A 13,863-nucleotide genomic window follows, 5' to 3' on the forward strand; every position below is an offset into this window, starting at 1 on the left:
GTTCAAGAAGGACACTGACAAACTGGAACGTGTCCAGAGGAGGGCAACCAAAATGGTCAAAGGCCTGGAAACGATGCCTTATGAGGAACGGCTAAGGGAGCTGGGCATGTTTAGCCTGGAGAAGAGGAGGTTAAGGGGTGATATGATAGCCATGTTCAAACATATAAAAGGATGTCACATAGAGGAGGGGGAAAGGTTGTTTTCTGCTGCTCCAGAGAAGCGGACACGGAGCAATGGATCCAAACTACAAGAAAGAAGATTCCACCTAAACATTAGGAAGAACTTCCTGACAGGAAGAGCTGTTTGACAGTGGAATTTGCTGCCAAGGAGTGTGGTGGAGTCTCCTTCTTTGGAGGTCTTTAAGCAGAGGCTTGACAACCATATGTCAGGAGTGCTCTGATGGCATTTCCTGCTTGGCAGGGGGTTGGACTCGATGGCCCTTGGGGTCTCTTCCAACTCTATGATTCTATGAAGAGCTCCTGGCTGCATTTGAGGTGGGCTGAGGGCAGGTTCCCTGCTCCATCGCTAGCCCCAAGTGTATTCCCCTATTCTGACTTTCGCAGGCGTGCGGAATGTCAGACTGTCCCCCACGGTGGGGGCAGCTAGTCGCAACCAATGCCTAAGCAACCACTCACATGATTGTATTTTAATAAAGTTGTGTCCAAATTATGCCAGAAACCTTAAACAAAAATATTGGTGTGATGTGTGAGTTATTGGGGTGGCCCTGGGGACCTCGACAAGCAACATCCTTTACTGAGAGGCGCTTCCGCACATCGGCTGTGGCGGCAGAAATATTGTGCTGAGTGCTCACTGAGCAAGGGAGCAGCAACGGGTCTAGCTGAAGGTCACTGAGCAGCATGGCCGAGGTGCAGAGAGTGGAAGGAAGCCAAATTCTCCTCTCGGGACTTACTCTGAATGACGCTGAGTCCGAAGAGGTGACAGTCCTTTAGCCGCAGGAGGTCACACACCTGGACCAGTAACTCATGGCACAATATTTTGACCTACAAGGGGGAGAGGGTGGTGGAGGAAAAGGCAGTTATTTGGAGAGCGACTTCTGGAGGGATGATACAGGAAGACCCATTTATTTATTTCAGGATTTGTAAGACGTTCAGAATTCGGAGAACACCCAGGCAGCAAACAGCAAAAGAACACAAGACGTAATACAGCATGTAAAAGCAGTTTTATAATTGTAAGACGCATGGGTGCAACTGAGCTTTCAGAATAATAATAATAATAATAATAATAATAATAATAATAATAAATTTTTATTTATATCCCACCCTCCCTGGCCAAAGCCGGGCTCAGTGTGGCTAACACCAGTAAAATTACAATAAAAACATAATAGGGAAGGGGAAAAAAACACAATTTAAAATACAGGTTAAAAATGCTATTTAAAATGCAGCCTCATTTTAAAAGTAGCCCGTACTTCAAAACCATAAGGGGAGGGAAACATAAGGGTCAGACTGAGTCCAAACCAAAGGCCAGGCGGAACAGCTCTGTCTTGCAGGCCCTGCGGAAAGATGTCAAGTCCCGCAGGACCCTAGTCTCTTGTGACAGAGCATTCCACCAAGTCGGGGCCAGTACTGAAAAGGCCCTGGCCCTTTTTGAGACCAATCTAACCACCTTGCGACTTGGGACCTCCATGATGTTTTTGTTTGAAGACCATAGGGTCCTCTGTGGGACATACCAGGAGAGGCGGTCCCCTAGGTCCGAGGGCTGCATAGGGCTTTAAAGGTCAAAACCAGCACCTTAAACCTTGCCCTGTACTCCACCGGGAGCCAGCGCAGTTGGTAAAGCACTGGATGAATGTGATCCCGCAGTGAGGACCTTGTAAGGAGTCTCGCCGCGGCATTCTGCACCCGCTGGAGTTTCTGGGTCAGCTTCAAGGGCAGTCCCGCGTAGAGCGAGTCACAATAATCAAGCCTGGAGGTGACCGTCACATGGATCACTATGTCCGAATCAGGGCTTTGCATGGGCAAACAGAGGGAGGAACTTGCAAGATTCCCAGACCATCCCTGAACCTTCAACCTCTCCCTCCTTGTTGTTTAGAGGGCTACACCTTTGGTTGCATCCTGATAATAATAATAATAATAATAATAATAATAATAATAATAATATATTATTTGTACCCCGCCCATCTGGCTGGTTTTCCCCAGCCACTCTGGAAGGCTTCCACAAATACCAAAAATACACTAAGATGTTACACATTAAAAGCTTCCTTAAACAGGGCTGCCTTCAGAATGTCAGGTAGTTGTTTATCTCTTTGACATCTGCTGGGAGGGCCCTCTTCCTGGTTCCCTGTAACCCCACTTCTCGCAATGGGGGAACTGCCAGAAGGCCCTCGGCGCTGGACCTCTGTGTCCGGGCTGGACGATGAGGGTGGAGACACTCCTTCAGGTCTACTGGACCTTTGAGGCCGTTTAGGGCTTTAAAGGTCAGCACCAACACTTTGAATTGTGCTCGGTAATGTACTGGGGGCCCATGTAGGTCTTTCAATGTAGGTGTTATGTGGTCTTGGCGGCTGCCCCCAGTCACCAGTAGTTTCCGGGTCACCTTCAAAGGTAGCCCCATTTAGAACGCATTGCAGTAGTCTAAGCGGGAGATAACCAGAGCATGCACCACGCTGGCATAACTTCTTCCTCGCGTTTCTCTCTCAGAGACGAGGGGGCAGCCAGAACAGCAGGGTATAAATAATAATTAAAAAATATTTTTATTTTTACTATCTGAAAGAACCAATGGGCAAGCACGGCTGCCTTGCTCTTCTCTAGGCTTCTTAGTTAGATGAGAGAGCAAGAAACCTTTTCTATCCGCAAGTTAAGTAATAAGAATTCCCATCATCCCCCAGCAGCAGGTTGAGGGATGATGGGAGTTGTAGTCCAATAACATCTGGGGGTTCCTGATCCCTGGGTCCGCTGCCAAGCGGAGTGTTAATCATGAAATTAACAGCAGCTACCCAGGATTTGGGGTATTTTTAATCTTTGTTGGAAGCCGCCTAGAGTGGCTGGGGAAACTCAGATGGACGGGCTACAAATAATAATAATAATAATAATAATAATAATAATAATAATAATAATAAAAAAAAACCATGGTTAAGGGAAATGTCGCAGAGCTACACAGAGCCACAACGCCGTTCTCCATTCCAAAGCCATCGAAAACAAGAAGGAAAATAATGATTCCAGACTAGAATAACTAGAATCTCAAATACAGTGGTGCCTCGCAAGACGAAATTAATTCGTTCCGTGAGGCTCTTCGTATAGCAGTTTTTTCGTCTTGCGAAGCAAGCCCATTGACAGCTTAGCGGATTAGCGCTATTAGCGGTTTAGCGGCTTTTAGAGATCAGCTGTTAAGCGGCTTATCAGCGGATCAGCTGATAAGCGGCTTAGCGACTTAGGAAAAGGGGGGGAGGGGAAAAAACCCGAAGGAACTCGCAAGACTTTTTCGTCTTGCGAAGCAAGCCCATAGGGAAATTCGTTTTGCGAAGCGCCTCCAAAATGGAAAACCCTTTCGTCTAGCGGGTTTTCCGTCTTGCGAGGCGTTCGTCTTGCGGGGCACCACTGTATCGTTTCCAGGCAGTTAACTGCGAAGGGGGGAAACTGCAAGATCCATCGGACCCAAGAGGGCTTCCATTTTGCTTAACCCATTGCGATTTCAACAGCTCTGTTTAGAAGCTTGAAGAATGGTAGGTAGAAAGCCGTTCCAAACGTCTAGAGAGACCGTAATTTGCTCACGGTCGTCAGGCCTCGGCTTCTGCCCATTTTGCGGCAATTACGGAGTCGGCGTGCAAATAAAGCTTGCAGATCCGCTGCAAAAAATATTCTGATTTCCAGTAAGGCTCTGGATGCTTTGAGGGCCGCCTCGCTTCGCCAAGAAGGCACCAAGCCAGAGACTTAATAATTGAAGAATTCAAAACAGCCGCATAAGCAACTCTCTAAAAAATGTTGCATGTAAGAAAATAGAGGAAGGGGTGGAGTGGGAGAAATGGCCTGTCGGAGAAACAAAGGGAAGGCAAAAGCTCTAAAGGATCATCGCTGGGGAACTTCTAAATAGGACATCAAACTGCCAGGGGAGAGAAATTTGGTAGAGAGGTGGGCATGCAATGCAGCGATCCTTTAAATTTAACGCCTGTCGTTTCCAAAAGGAAGTCACACAGCCAAGATAAAGAGCTTTTGGGTGAGCGGCAAGGATATAATGGGTGAAAATTGTAACTTTTCCTTCTTTTCAAGCATGAACAGCACAGGCCTCTCTGGGTCACACCCAGTGCCGGATTTACGTATAAGCTAAACAAGCTATAGCTTAGGGCCCCACTTTCTTTAAAAAGGTAAAGGTACCCCTGCCCGTACGGGCCAGTCTTGCCAGACTCTAGGGTTGTGCGCTCATCTCACTCTAGAGGGCGGGAGCCAGCGCTGTCCGCAGAGACTTCCGGGTCACGTGGCCAGCGTGACAAGCTGCATCTGGCGAGCCAGCACAGCACACGGAACGCCATTTACCTTCCCGCTGGTAAGCGGTCCCTATTTATCTACTTGCACCCGGGGGTGCTTTTGAACTGCTAGGTTGGCAGGCGCTGGGACCGAACGACGGGAGCGCACCTCGCCGTGGGGATTCGAACCGCCGACCAAGTCCTAGGTGCTGAGGTTTTACCCACAGCGCCACCCGCGTCCCTGGGGGCCCCCAAAAAATATACAGGGAAAGAAAACCTGGATGTACATTTCCAAAATATAAGATAAAGAACAAATAAAATAAAACCTACATACAGTGTTTTGTGTTGTGTCGGCTCCTATGATGTAAGTCATGGGCCCCGCCTGCTAGCCCGCTCCCTAAAATATCACCGGTTTGCTCCTTTCTATATATAGGGTGCCTACATTCTGCATAGACTGGTCACATAGCAAAATGTGCAAATGGCTTAAGATACCTATTAGGTCCTTAAATGATCATATAGCATATATTCAACACAAGAACCAGCGACAATTTGTTGTTGGCAAAGGACAGCTGGACATATAAAGGGCCCCATTACCTTCAGTAGCTTAGGGCCTCATCAAACCTAAATCCAGCCCTGGTCACAGGTCCAAACCCCATGAAAGAAAGGACAGGAGCAAAACTGTTCTGGATAAAATTTAGAAGGCTGGCTATTGCGGAAGCCAGCCAGGAAAGGGTTGAGAGAGACAGGCCTTTTAAACCGTCAGCTCTTCATTTCGGCAGCCTAATAATTCAGGCTGGGGAAAGTCATATTGTATTGTTGTAATTAAACTATCAAGAAGTAAGAAACTCTTTGCTTGTCTACCGGCCAGGGACAGCCTAACATCTATCATCTATGGTCTCTAGGTTAGACTACTGCAATGTGTTATAGGTGGGGCTGCCTTCAAAGGCGGTTTGGAAGCTGCCCCACGTGAACCAACCTGGACCACATGCTCTTCATCGGAGCCCCTTCCACATGCCCCCTCTGAGGGAGGAACGGAGGGTGGCAACATGAGAACGGGTCTTCTCAGTAGTGGCCCCCATTTATGGACCGCTTGTCTCCAGGAAGGCATGCCTGGGTCCCTCACTGTCTGCTTTCAGGCGTCAGGGAAAAACATGTTTACACACCCAAGCCCTTGGAGTTTAATTCTTGGTGTATTTTTTTTGGGGGGGGGGGTATTTGGGTTTGTTCTTTTATGTACAGTGGTACCTTGGTTCTCAAACGCCTTGGTACTCAAATAACTTGAACCCAAACACTGCAAACCTGGAAGTAAGTGTTCTGGTTTGCAAACTTTTTTCAGAAGCCGAACGTGCTCCGTTTTGAGTGTTACGCTTCCGATTTGAGTGTGGTGCTGAGGTCTGTCTGTTTATGATATTCATTTTGCGTTTTTGTTTCTGCGGCTCTTTTTGTTTGTTTTTGTGACTGTGTGGAACCCAGTTCAGCTACTGATTGATTGATTGATTGTTTGATTGTGTGACTGCAGTACATTGTTTATTGCTTTCATTTTATGGATCAATGGTCTCGTTAGAAAGTAAAATTCACGTTAAATTGTTGTTTTAGGGGTTGTTTTTAAAAGTCTGGAACGGATTAATCCATTTTGCATTCCTTTCTATGGGAGAGAGCACCTTGGTTTTGGAACGATTTGGTTTTGGAACGGACCTCCGGAACGGATTAAGTTTGAGAACCAAGGCACCACTGTATGTTACTGTTATTTTAGGTTGATTTTATTCCTGCTTTTATATTTGTTTATCACCTTTGCTTTTATAAATTGCTTTGAGTTCAAGTTTTTTTTTGGGGGGACGGACTAATGACAACGACAATGGTTTTATTACCTGCCCTTCGCCAGCAGGTCCCAGAGCTATTCAAAATTCAGAATGAAAAGCAGTTAAAACAGATTGCAGCCCCAGGAATAGGGTGGGCCCTGCAAACACACATAGCTTTCAAAGCCCAGGGTAACACTGCAAATTTCCCCCTTTCCCAGAGACCTGCCAGAAGAGCCCACCTTGCTCTAGACAGTTGGACTGGGGGGTAATGCCCCCCCATGCACCAAGACAGTTCCTTGAGCAAGGTCCACTTCGCCTAGGTCTCAGAAAGGGGAGGGAAAGGTTGGGGGGCACACACTTGCGACAGGCCCCCGAGGAAGGGAGAGAAAGAGGCAGCCTTGAGACGGCTCACTCACGTTTATGATGATGTTGAGGGAATGGTCGTTGGGGAGGAAAACACACACGCTGCGTCGGTCCTGCATGACTCTGTTATTGTGGAAGTTCAATTTGTTCATCGTGTTCCGGGCCTTCCCCGTGGACATCTGAGCGAGCCGCTTGGAGACTGCGCGGGAACCTTGGGGTCACGGCACACGGAGACCAGCAGCTCCACCTCCTCCTGCTCACCTGCGGCCCAGCAGGCTGGGCATCTGAGCATCTCTTCCCACGGGTACCATCACTGGAAAGGACGAGAAACACACGCAACTTCAGATGCCGCTGGCCACGAGAAGATGGGAGAAGAACTTCGCCATGGCCTACCCCCAGTGTTGGACTACAACTCCCATCATCCCTGACGTCGTCCAACCACAGCTGAGAAACACTGCACCCAAACCAATAATTACGATGATTATTGTTTTAATCCCACCTTTAAAAGAAAAATAAAGAATGCAACTAGGAATGGAGAGCCCTCTCAATTTCTGTTTCCCATTTCCCCAATCTTTAAGTTTGGTTCTCCACATTTACATATAAGTTTGAGATTCTCTGTTTCTTTTAAAATCCTCATGAAAATTCTTCAGCATTTCAACGTGACTGGTCAGAGGTTCGAATCCCCGTGACGGGGTGAGCTCCCATTGCTTGGTCCCTGCTCCTGCCAACCTAGCAGTTCAAAAGCACGTCAAAGTGCAAGTAGATAAATAGGTACCGCTCTGGCGGGAAGGTAAATGGCGTTTCCGTGCACTGCTCTGGTTCGCCAGAAGCGGCTTAGTCATGCTGGCCACATGACCTGGAAACTGTACACCGGCTCCCTCGGCCACTAAAGCGAGATGAGCACCGCAACCCCAGAGTCGTCTGTGACTGGACCTAATGGTCAGGGGTCCCTTTACCTTTACCTATCTCCCAATAGACACACTTTTGCAAAGCACACTATCCCTAATATTGTCCCTATTATTACTTATTCCCTGCCCCTTGCCCTAAGGTACCAGGGCATAGTACAAGACTAAAAACGCAACAGTAAAAGCGGTCTGAAACAACCTATAGTCGCAAAAATAAGGTGTATCCTAAAAACATACCCCTTCGTGTGCCAAACATTTGCCGCTGCTGTTTTTGATATATTCACCATACAGTGGTACCTCGGGTTACATACGCTTCAAGTTACAGACTCCCCTAACCCAGAAATAGTGCTTCAAGTTAAGAACTTTGCTTAAGTACAGAGACATTGTAAAATTAAGGAATTTTAGAATAATGTTGGATAGGAACTAAGCGGTTTCTAGCTGTGATGGGTTAAAAGAATATGAAAAAATGGGTTTATATAAGTAAAAATCTAAGATTGTAACAATTTAAGAATAAGATTTGGGTATTAAAAAGAGGGAAAGAAATTGTTGAATTAATAATTTGATTTGGAATACAAAAAAGGGTGGTATGAGGAGGTCCGAGAAACAAGTAAATGAAAGTTAAGGAGATGGAAAGAAGGATTGTTTTTAACAATTTTTGTTGGATATTTTTTCTTTTTTCTGTTTTTTTATTTTTTGTAATGTAAAATCTTTAATAAAAATTATTATAAAAAAAGAAAAAAGAACTTTGCTTCAGAATGAGAACAGAAATCGTGCTCCGGCGGCGGCGGCGCAGCAGCAGGAGGCCCCATTAGCTAAAGTAGTGCTTCAGGTTAAGAACAGTTTCAGGTTAAGAAGTGACCTCCGGAACGAATTAAGTACTTAACCCGAGGTACCACTGTACAGTTCTTTCAGGTGAGGAAAAAACAAGGAAGCGTGTTTTCAATGTTATAGTCGTCAATGTGAGCATTTTTTCAAAGGAACCTTTTAACCCATTCTACGCATTCCTCTCATCATTACTTGGCTGGAGGGTTGAGCAGCAAAATGCGCCAACGCATGAATTTTGAAAGATGGCTGCGTGTTTGGTTCATGTATCATCTCAGAAAGTGTGAATGGGGCAGAACTGGCTTCAAAGGGGAACTGGATCGAATTTCTACCCCTGACCTGACTCGCAACCATTTTCTCCTCTGCTGGTGGAGGAGTCGAGAACGACAAAAATTCCCTCAACTCAGGCACACCATCACTCAGAAGAAGGCGGCCTTCGCGCCAGCGGATAAAACAAAGTTGTTACTTGCGTAAAATGTTTCTGAACTGTGATTCAGCCGAGGATTCCAGGCTGCCGGACGAAAGTACAAGAACAGTTCCTGCTGCACGCAAATGCAAGGGATGAGATCATTCCCTCTCTTTGGGACACACACACACACACACAAAAGTGTGAACGAAAAAGCAGGCTAAAAACAGAGAAGCTAACGAAAGAGAAAAAAGAGGCTGCAACTATTAGTCTAAAATGCCCAGGGCAACAAGGAATAATAATAATAATAATAATAATAATAATAATAATAATAATAATAATAATATTCAGACAGGAGTTCCCCTGCCCCTCCTTACATGGAAATGACTAGTACCAAACACAAGACTTAGGGCCCTCGTATCTATGGGACCGCCTCTTCTGGTCTGCCCCGCAGAGGACCTTAAGGTCCATGAATAACTATAGTTTAGAGGTCCCGGGCCCTAAGGAAGTCAGACTATCCTCCACCAGGGCCTTCTCAGTGATGGCTCCGACCTGGTGGAATGCTCTGTCCCAGGAGACCAGGGCCCTGCAGGATTTAACCTCCTTCCGTCGGGCCTGTAAGACAGAGCTATTCCGCCTGGCCTTTAATTTGAATTCAGCCCGATCTTTTATTTCCCTTCTCTTCCTTCCCCCTTTTATGAAGATCACCTGCTCTGAGACCCCACAGCTAATTCTCCCCTGGCCTCCCCACTGGCCCAAGCAGGACCAATTCAGCCAGCTAGCCCTGGGGATTATCAAATTGATTTTTGAATTTTATTGTCATTCATGTTTTTACACTGTATTTTATGCTGTCTTTATAATTAAGTGTTTTAAATTTGTTGTTAGCCGCCCTGAACCCGGTTTTTGAACCAGGAAGGGCGGGGTATAAATAAAATATTATTATTATTAAGACATTTTGCATGGAAAGCAAATGTTGCACCACTGAGCTCTACAGCCCTTCCTCATTTTTCTTAAAGGCTTAAGCTGTTGCTCCTAGGTTCAAACTATATTCAGTCTGGCTTACTATTCATTTGCTTAGGGACATATGTCCTGTGCAGAGTTGGACCACTGGTCTATGTAGGTCAGTATTTCCAACACTGACTGGCAGCGCCTCTCCAGGGTTTCGGACAAGCGCTACCTGGAGATGCCAGCGACTGCACCCGAGACTCATACATCCCTTGAAGGATGCTGCGGCATATTTGCTTTCCTGGGAAAGAGCACATTTCGTCACCTGCCCTCCCATCTCCGAAAGCTGGCGCCACAGTCCATTCGTGTGCCCTCAAAGTTGCTACGAGGCCTTTTTGCCACTGGGTTCCCACCTCTGGAATTTGCAACAACCAATAACACCGTTTTAATTATCCTCTCCCCCTCCACCACCAAAGAAAATGCCGCCACAAACGTGAACGAGGGCACCTTTTTATTAAGCGTACATTTCCCAGTTGGGTTAGTCAAGCCAGCGCCTCCTTTTCATTGAACAGAGGGGGCTCTGGATCTTTTTAATCAACTGGAAATTCATCTCCTGAAAGCCTGCAGGGCTTTCTTCCATGTGCACTAAGCGGCTGTCCAAAGGTAAGCACATTTCTCATCTCTGAACGTTAAGAGCATAAGGCGAGCCTTCCTGGATCAGGACCATCCTGTTCTCACAGTGGCCACCCAGGTGCCCGTGGGAAACCAGGGAGTAGGATTCGAACACAAGAGCAACTCTCCCCTCCTGTGGTTAATAATAATAATAAATAATAATAATAATAATAATAATAATAATAATAATAATAATAAGTTATTTATTTATATCCCACCCATCTGGCTGGGCTTCCCCAGCCACTCTGTGCGGCTTTCAACAAAATATTAAAATACCGTAATACATCAAACATTAAAAGCTTCCCTAAACAGGGCTGCCTTCAGATGTCTTCTAAAAGTTTGGTAGTTATTTTTCTCTTTGACATCTGGTGAGAGAGTGTTCCACAGGGCGGGTGCCACTACTGAGAAGGCCCTTCGCCTGGTTCCCTGTAACCTCACTTCTCGCAGGGAGGGAACCACCAGAAGGCCCTCGGAGCTGGACCTCAGTGTCCGGGCAGAACGATGGGGGTGGAGACGCTCCTTCAGATATACTGGACCGAGGCCGTTTAGGGCTTTCAAGGTCAGCACCAACACTTTGAATTGTGCTCGGAAACGTACTGGGAGCCAATGTAGGTCTTTCAAGACCGGTGTTATGTGGTCTTCCAGTCACCAGTCTAGCTGCCGCATTCTGGATTAGTTGTAGTTTCCGGGTCGCCTTCAAAGGTTGCCCCACGTACAGCACATTGCAGTAGTCCAAGCGAGAGATAACCAGAGCATGCACCACTCTGGCGAGACAGTCCTGGGCAGGTAGGGTCTCATCCTGCATACCAGATGGAGCTGATAAACAGCTGCCCTGGATACAGAATAGACCTGCGGCTCCATGGACAGTTGTGAGTCCAAAATGACTTCCAGGCTGCGCACCTGGTCCTTCGGGGGCACAGTTGCCCCATACAGGACCAGGGAGTCCTCCATACCAGCCCGCCCTCTGTCCCCCCAAAACAGTACTTCTGTCTTGTCAGGATTCAACCTCAACCTGTTAGCCGCCATTCATCCTCCAACCGCCTCCAGACACTCACACAGGACCTTCACCACCTCCACTGGTTCTGATTTGAGAGGTAGAGCTGGGTATCATAAGCATATTGATGGAGACCCAGCCCAAACCCCCAGTTGCTGGTTTCCAGCAACTGGGATTCAGAAACATCGCTGCCTCGGACCATTGATAGCCCTAAGCTCCTCCTTGAATTTGTCCAATCTCCTTTTAAACCCATGCTGTGGGAGGGAGTTCCATAGATTAACCACGTACTGTGTGAAAAAGTACCGTATTGGCCCAAATATAAGCCGCATCCGAATATAAGCAGCACCTTTAAAATTCGGGGGGCGGAGAGAAAAAAAGACAAGACCCAAATTCCACAGGCACTCACACCCATTCCGTTTTACTGTATGTCTGTTTCAGCAGCGATACCGTAAAAGCCAATTTTTGTAAGGTCGCAAATTTAAGCCACACTTTTAACTTTTCACGGTCGGAATTTGGAAGGGGGAAAAAAGTGCAGCTCATATTTGGGCCATATTCTTTTATCTGTCGTGTTTCACACACAGTGCCCTGACATGGGCAAAAATAGCGATTTCCTTAACAGGAAGGCTCTAACCATCTGAAACAGAGAGTGGAGAAGGAACGATGGAGAGAGGGAACAATATGGGAAAACGCATATTTTATTTCATAAAAATTATACACTTCTTGTTTGCAAAAAACAAAAGAAAAACCTCAAAGCGGTTTACGAAAGATAAAACAGTAGAATCAAGAAAAAAAAATCACAGCCATACTCTTAAAAGATACAAAAGTTAAATCCTTAATCAGATTAAAATTATCTCAGCTTTCTAAGCGTCTGGGTAGGCTTGTCTTAAACTAGGTACTTAGCAGGCTAGGAATTTAAAGTTGGTTGCAGCTGGGAAGAAGGACTGAAGTGGCAAGGCCACAGATATGCGGGAAAACGTGGATTTTGAGGAGGGGAGCTGAAGGTGGGAGAGGGGTTTCTGTGCCGGTAAGGTGTCAATGTGCTTTGTGGCTCAGGCTAGGATTCCAGAACGGCTTTTGTAACATCGCTGTGGCTGTTTTATCCCAGGCTGCCTCAGCCTTGCGGCCGCCTTCTTTCCAAAACTAAATGAAGGGCTCCATCCGGTGTAAAATTCCAAGGGCTTCGACGCAGGCGCCGTGAAACTGAAGGGTTCTTTGTGCTGAGAAGCCCCAAAACTTCAATAGAGGAGAAAAGCATGCAGAGGACCAGAACAAAGTGGTACAAAAGTGGATTTTGCTGAGGTGCTAACTAGCGGGACATTAGGAAGAAATGTCCTAGCTGCTTGCTGTGCCAGGTTTGTATTTGCAGGGAAGCACAAAAAACCACAACCCTCTGCCAGCTTATTTACTGGGGTGGGGTCCATACTGGTGCCTTATTATATTGGACGTATAGACCAGGTGTAAATACACTTCCCAGGTGGGGGAGAAATTACATGTTTAGTAGCAGATGGGCAAAACCGATTCCTGCAAATTATTTATTTTGCTTGAAAGGATTTGGGGCCTACCCTTCAGCAAAAGAAGAAAAAAAAAGGTTCTTACATCAGCAAATATGGCTCCCCAGCATAGAAGACGCGACACAAAAGGAAAGGAGCTTGAGAGGGAGGAGGAAAGGAAGCAAACTCTGGTTCTTCACTGTAAAGTTCTTTTAAAAACCAAGCTGGAATGGAAGAGGAGTTCAGGGAGGGGAGGAGGGGAGTTGGTGGTTTCTGCTGGCCTGGCAGTGATGGAGGGAGAAGCCGGAAGGGGCGGGTTTCTCAGTGCCCCCCTCCTTCCTTCCTTCTCTCTCTCTCTCTCTCTCTCTCTCTCTCTCTCTCTCTCTCTCTCTCTCTCTCTCTCTCTCTCTCTCCTGCAGCCTGAATGGCCACTCAAACAAACTGGCAAGGGAAGGAAGGCATGTTGAAGCCGAGTAGTGCATGGGGGGGGGATGCTTAACCCTGCCTGCCACCAGTCATTTCTCCCCACCCTGCAATCCACAGATCTACTCCACTTCCCAGTGGGGAGGAGTTGCGGTGGAGAGCATGGCCACCCACTCCCCCACCGGGGGCGGGGGACTTTGTCTCCCGTTGCCTGGGGGATCCCGGCCACGTCACAGCCCGGCCAGCCAACCCGCTGGCTGGGGGCGTGGGGGGGCGTGGCCGGAGCCGTTTAAAAGGAGGAGCGAGCCAAAGGACTTCCTCTTTGGCTCTCTTCCTCAATCACCCGCCCTCCCTCCCTATTTTGCAGGTTAGGCAATATCCTTGCTATGGACTTTGGTTGCTCGCCTTGGTTGTCCACTTACCCATTCATTACATTTACATCCCCAAAGAGATCAAGATGCACCAACTACTCTATTAAATGGAAAGCTGAGGCTGGTGGTCAACAGAAGAGGTTTAAAGATCTCAAGGCAAACCTAACAAAAAGGTAGTATAAACACCAACAATTGGGAAACACTGGCCTGCAAGCGCTCCAGTTGGAGAACAGCCTCTACCAAAGGTGTTGTGGGC

General features: G+C 47.0%; 1 protein-coding gene across 3 annotated transcripts in view; it reads right to left on the bottom strand.

Moving 5' to 3' along the window:
* FRMD6 (FERM domain containing 6) overlaps nucleotides 1-13,863 on the bottom strand; it is a 158,723-nt gene that overhangs the window by 35,954 nt on the left and 108,906 nt on the right. For all 3 annotated transcript variants that reach the window (XM_081911687.1, XM_081911686.1, XM_081911688.1), the window contains 2 exons: nucleotides 6,633-6,892; nucleotides 911-1,001 (listed from right to left, as the gene is read on the bottom strand). In XM_081911687.1, the coding sequence (XP_081767813.1) occupies nucleotides 911-1,001; nucleotides 6,633-6,758 (217 nt within the window). In that variant the 5' untranslated portion in view covers nucleotides 6,759-6,892. The remainder of the gene's footprint in view (nucleotides 1-910; nucleotides 1,002-6,632; nucleotides 6,893-13,863) is intronic.

The sequence above is a fragment of the Podarcis melisellensis genome (genome assembly GCF_964234715.1).
Source record: "Podarcis melisellensis genome assembly, chromosome: 1".
Lineage (NCBI taxonomy): Eukaryota > Metazoa > Chordata > Lepidosauria > Squamata > Lacertidae > Podarcis > Podarcis melisellensis.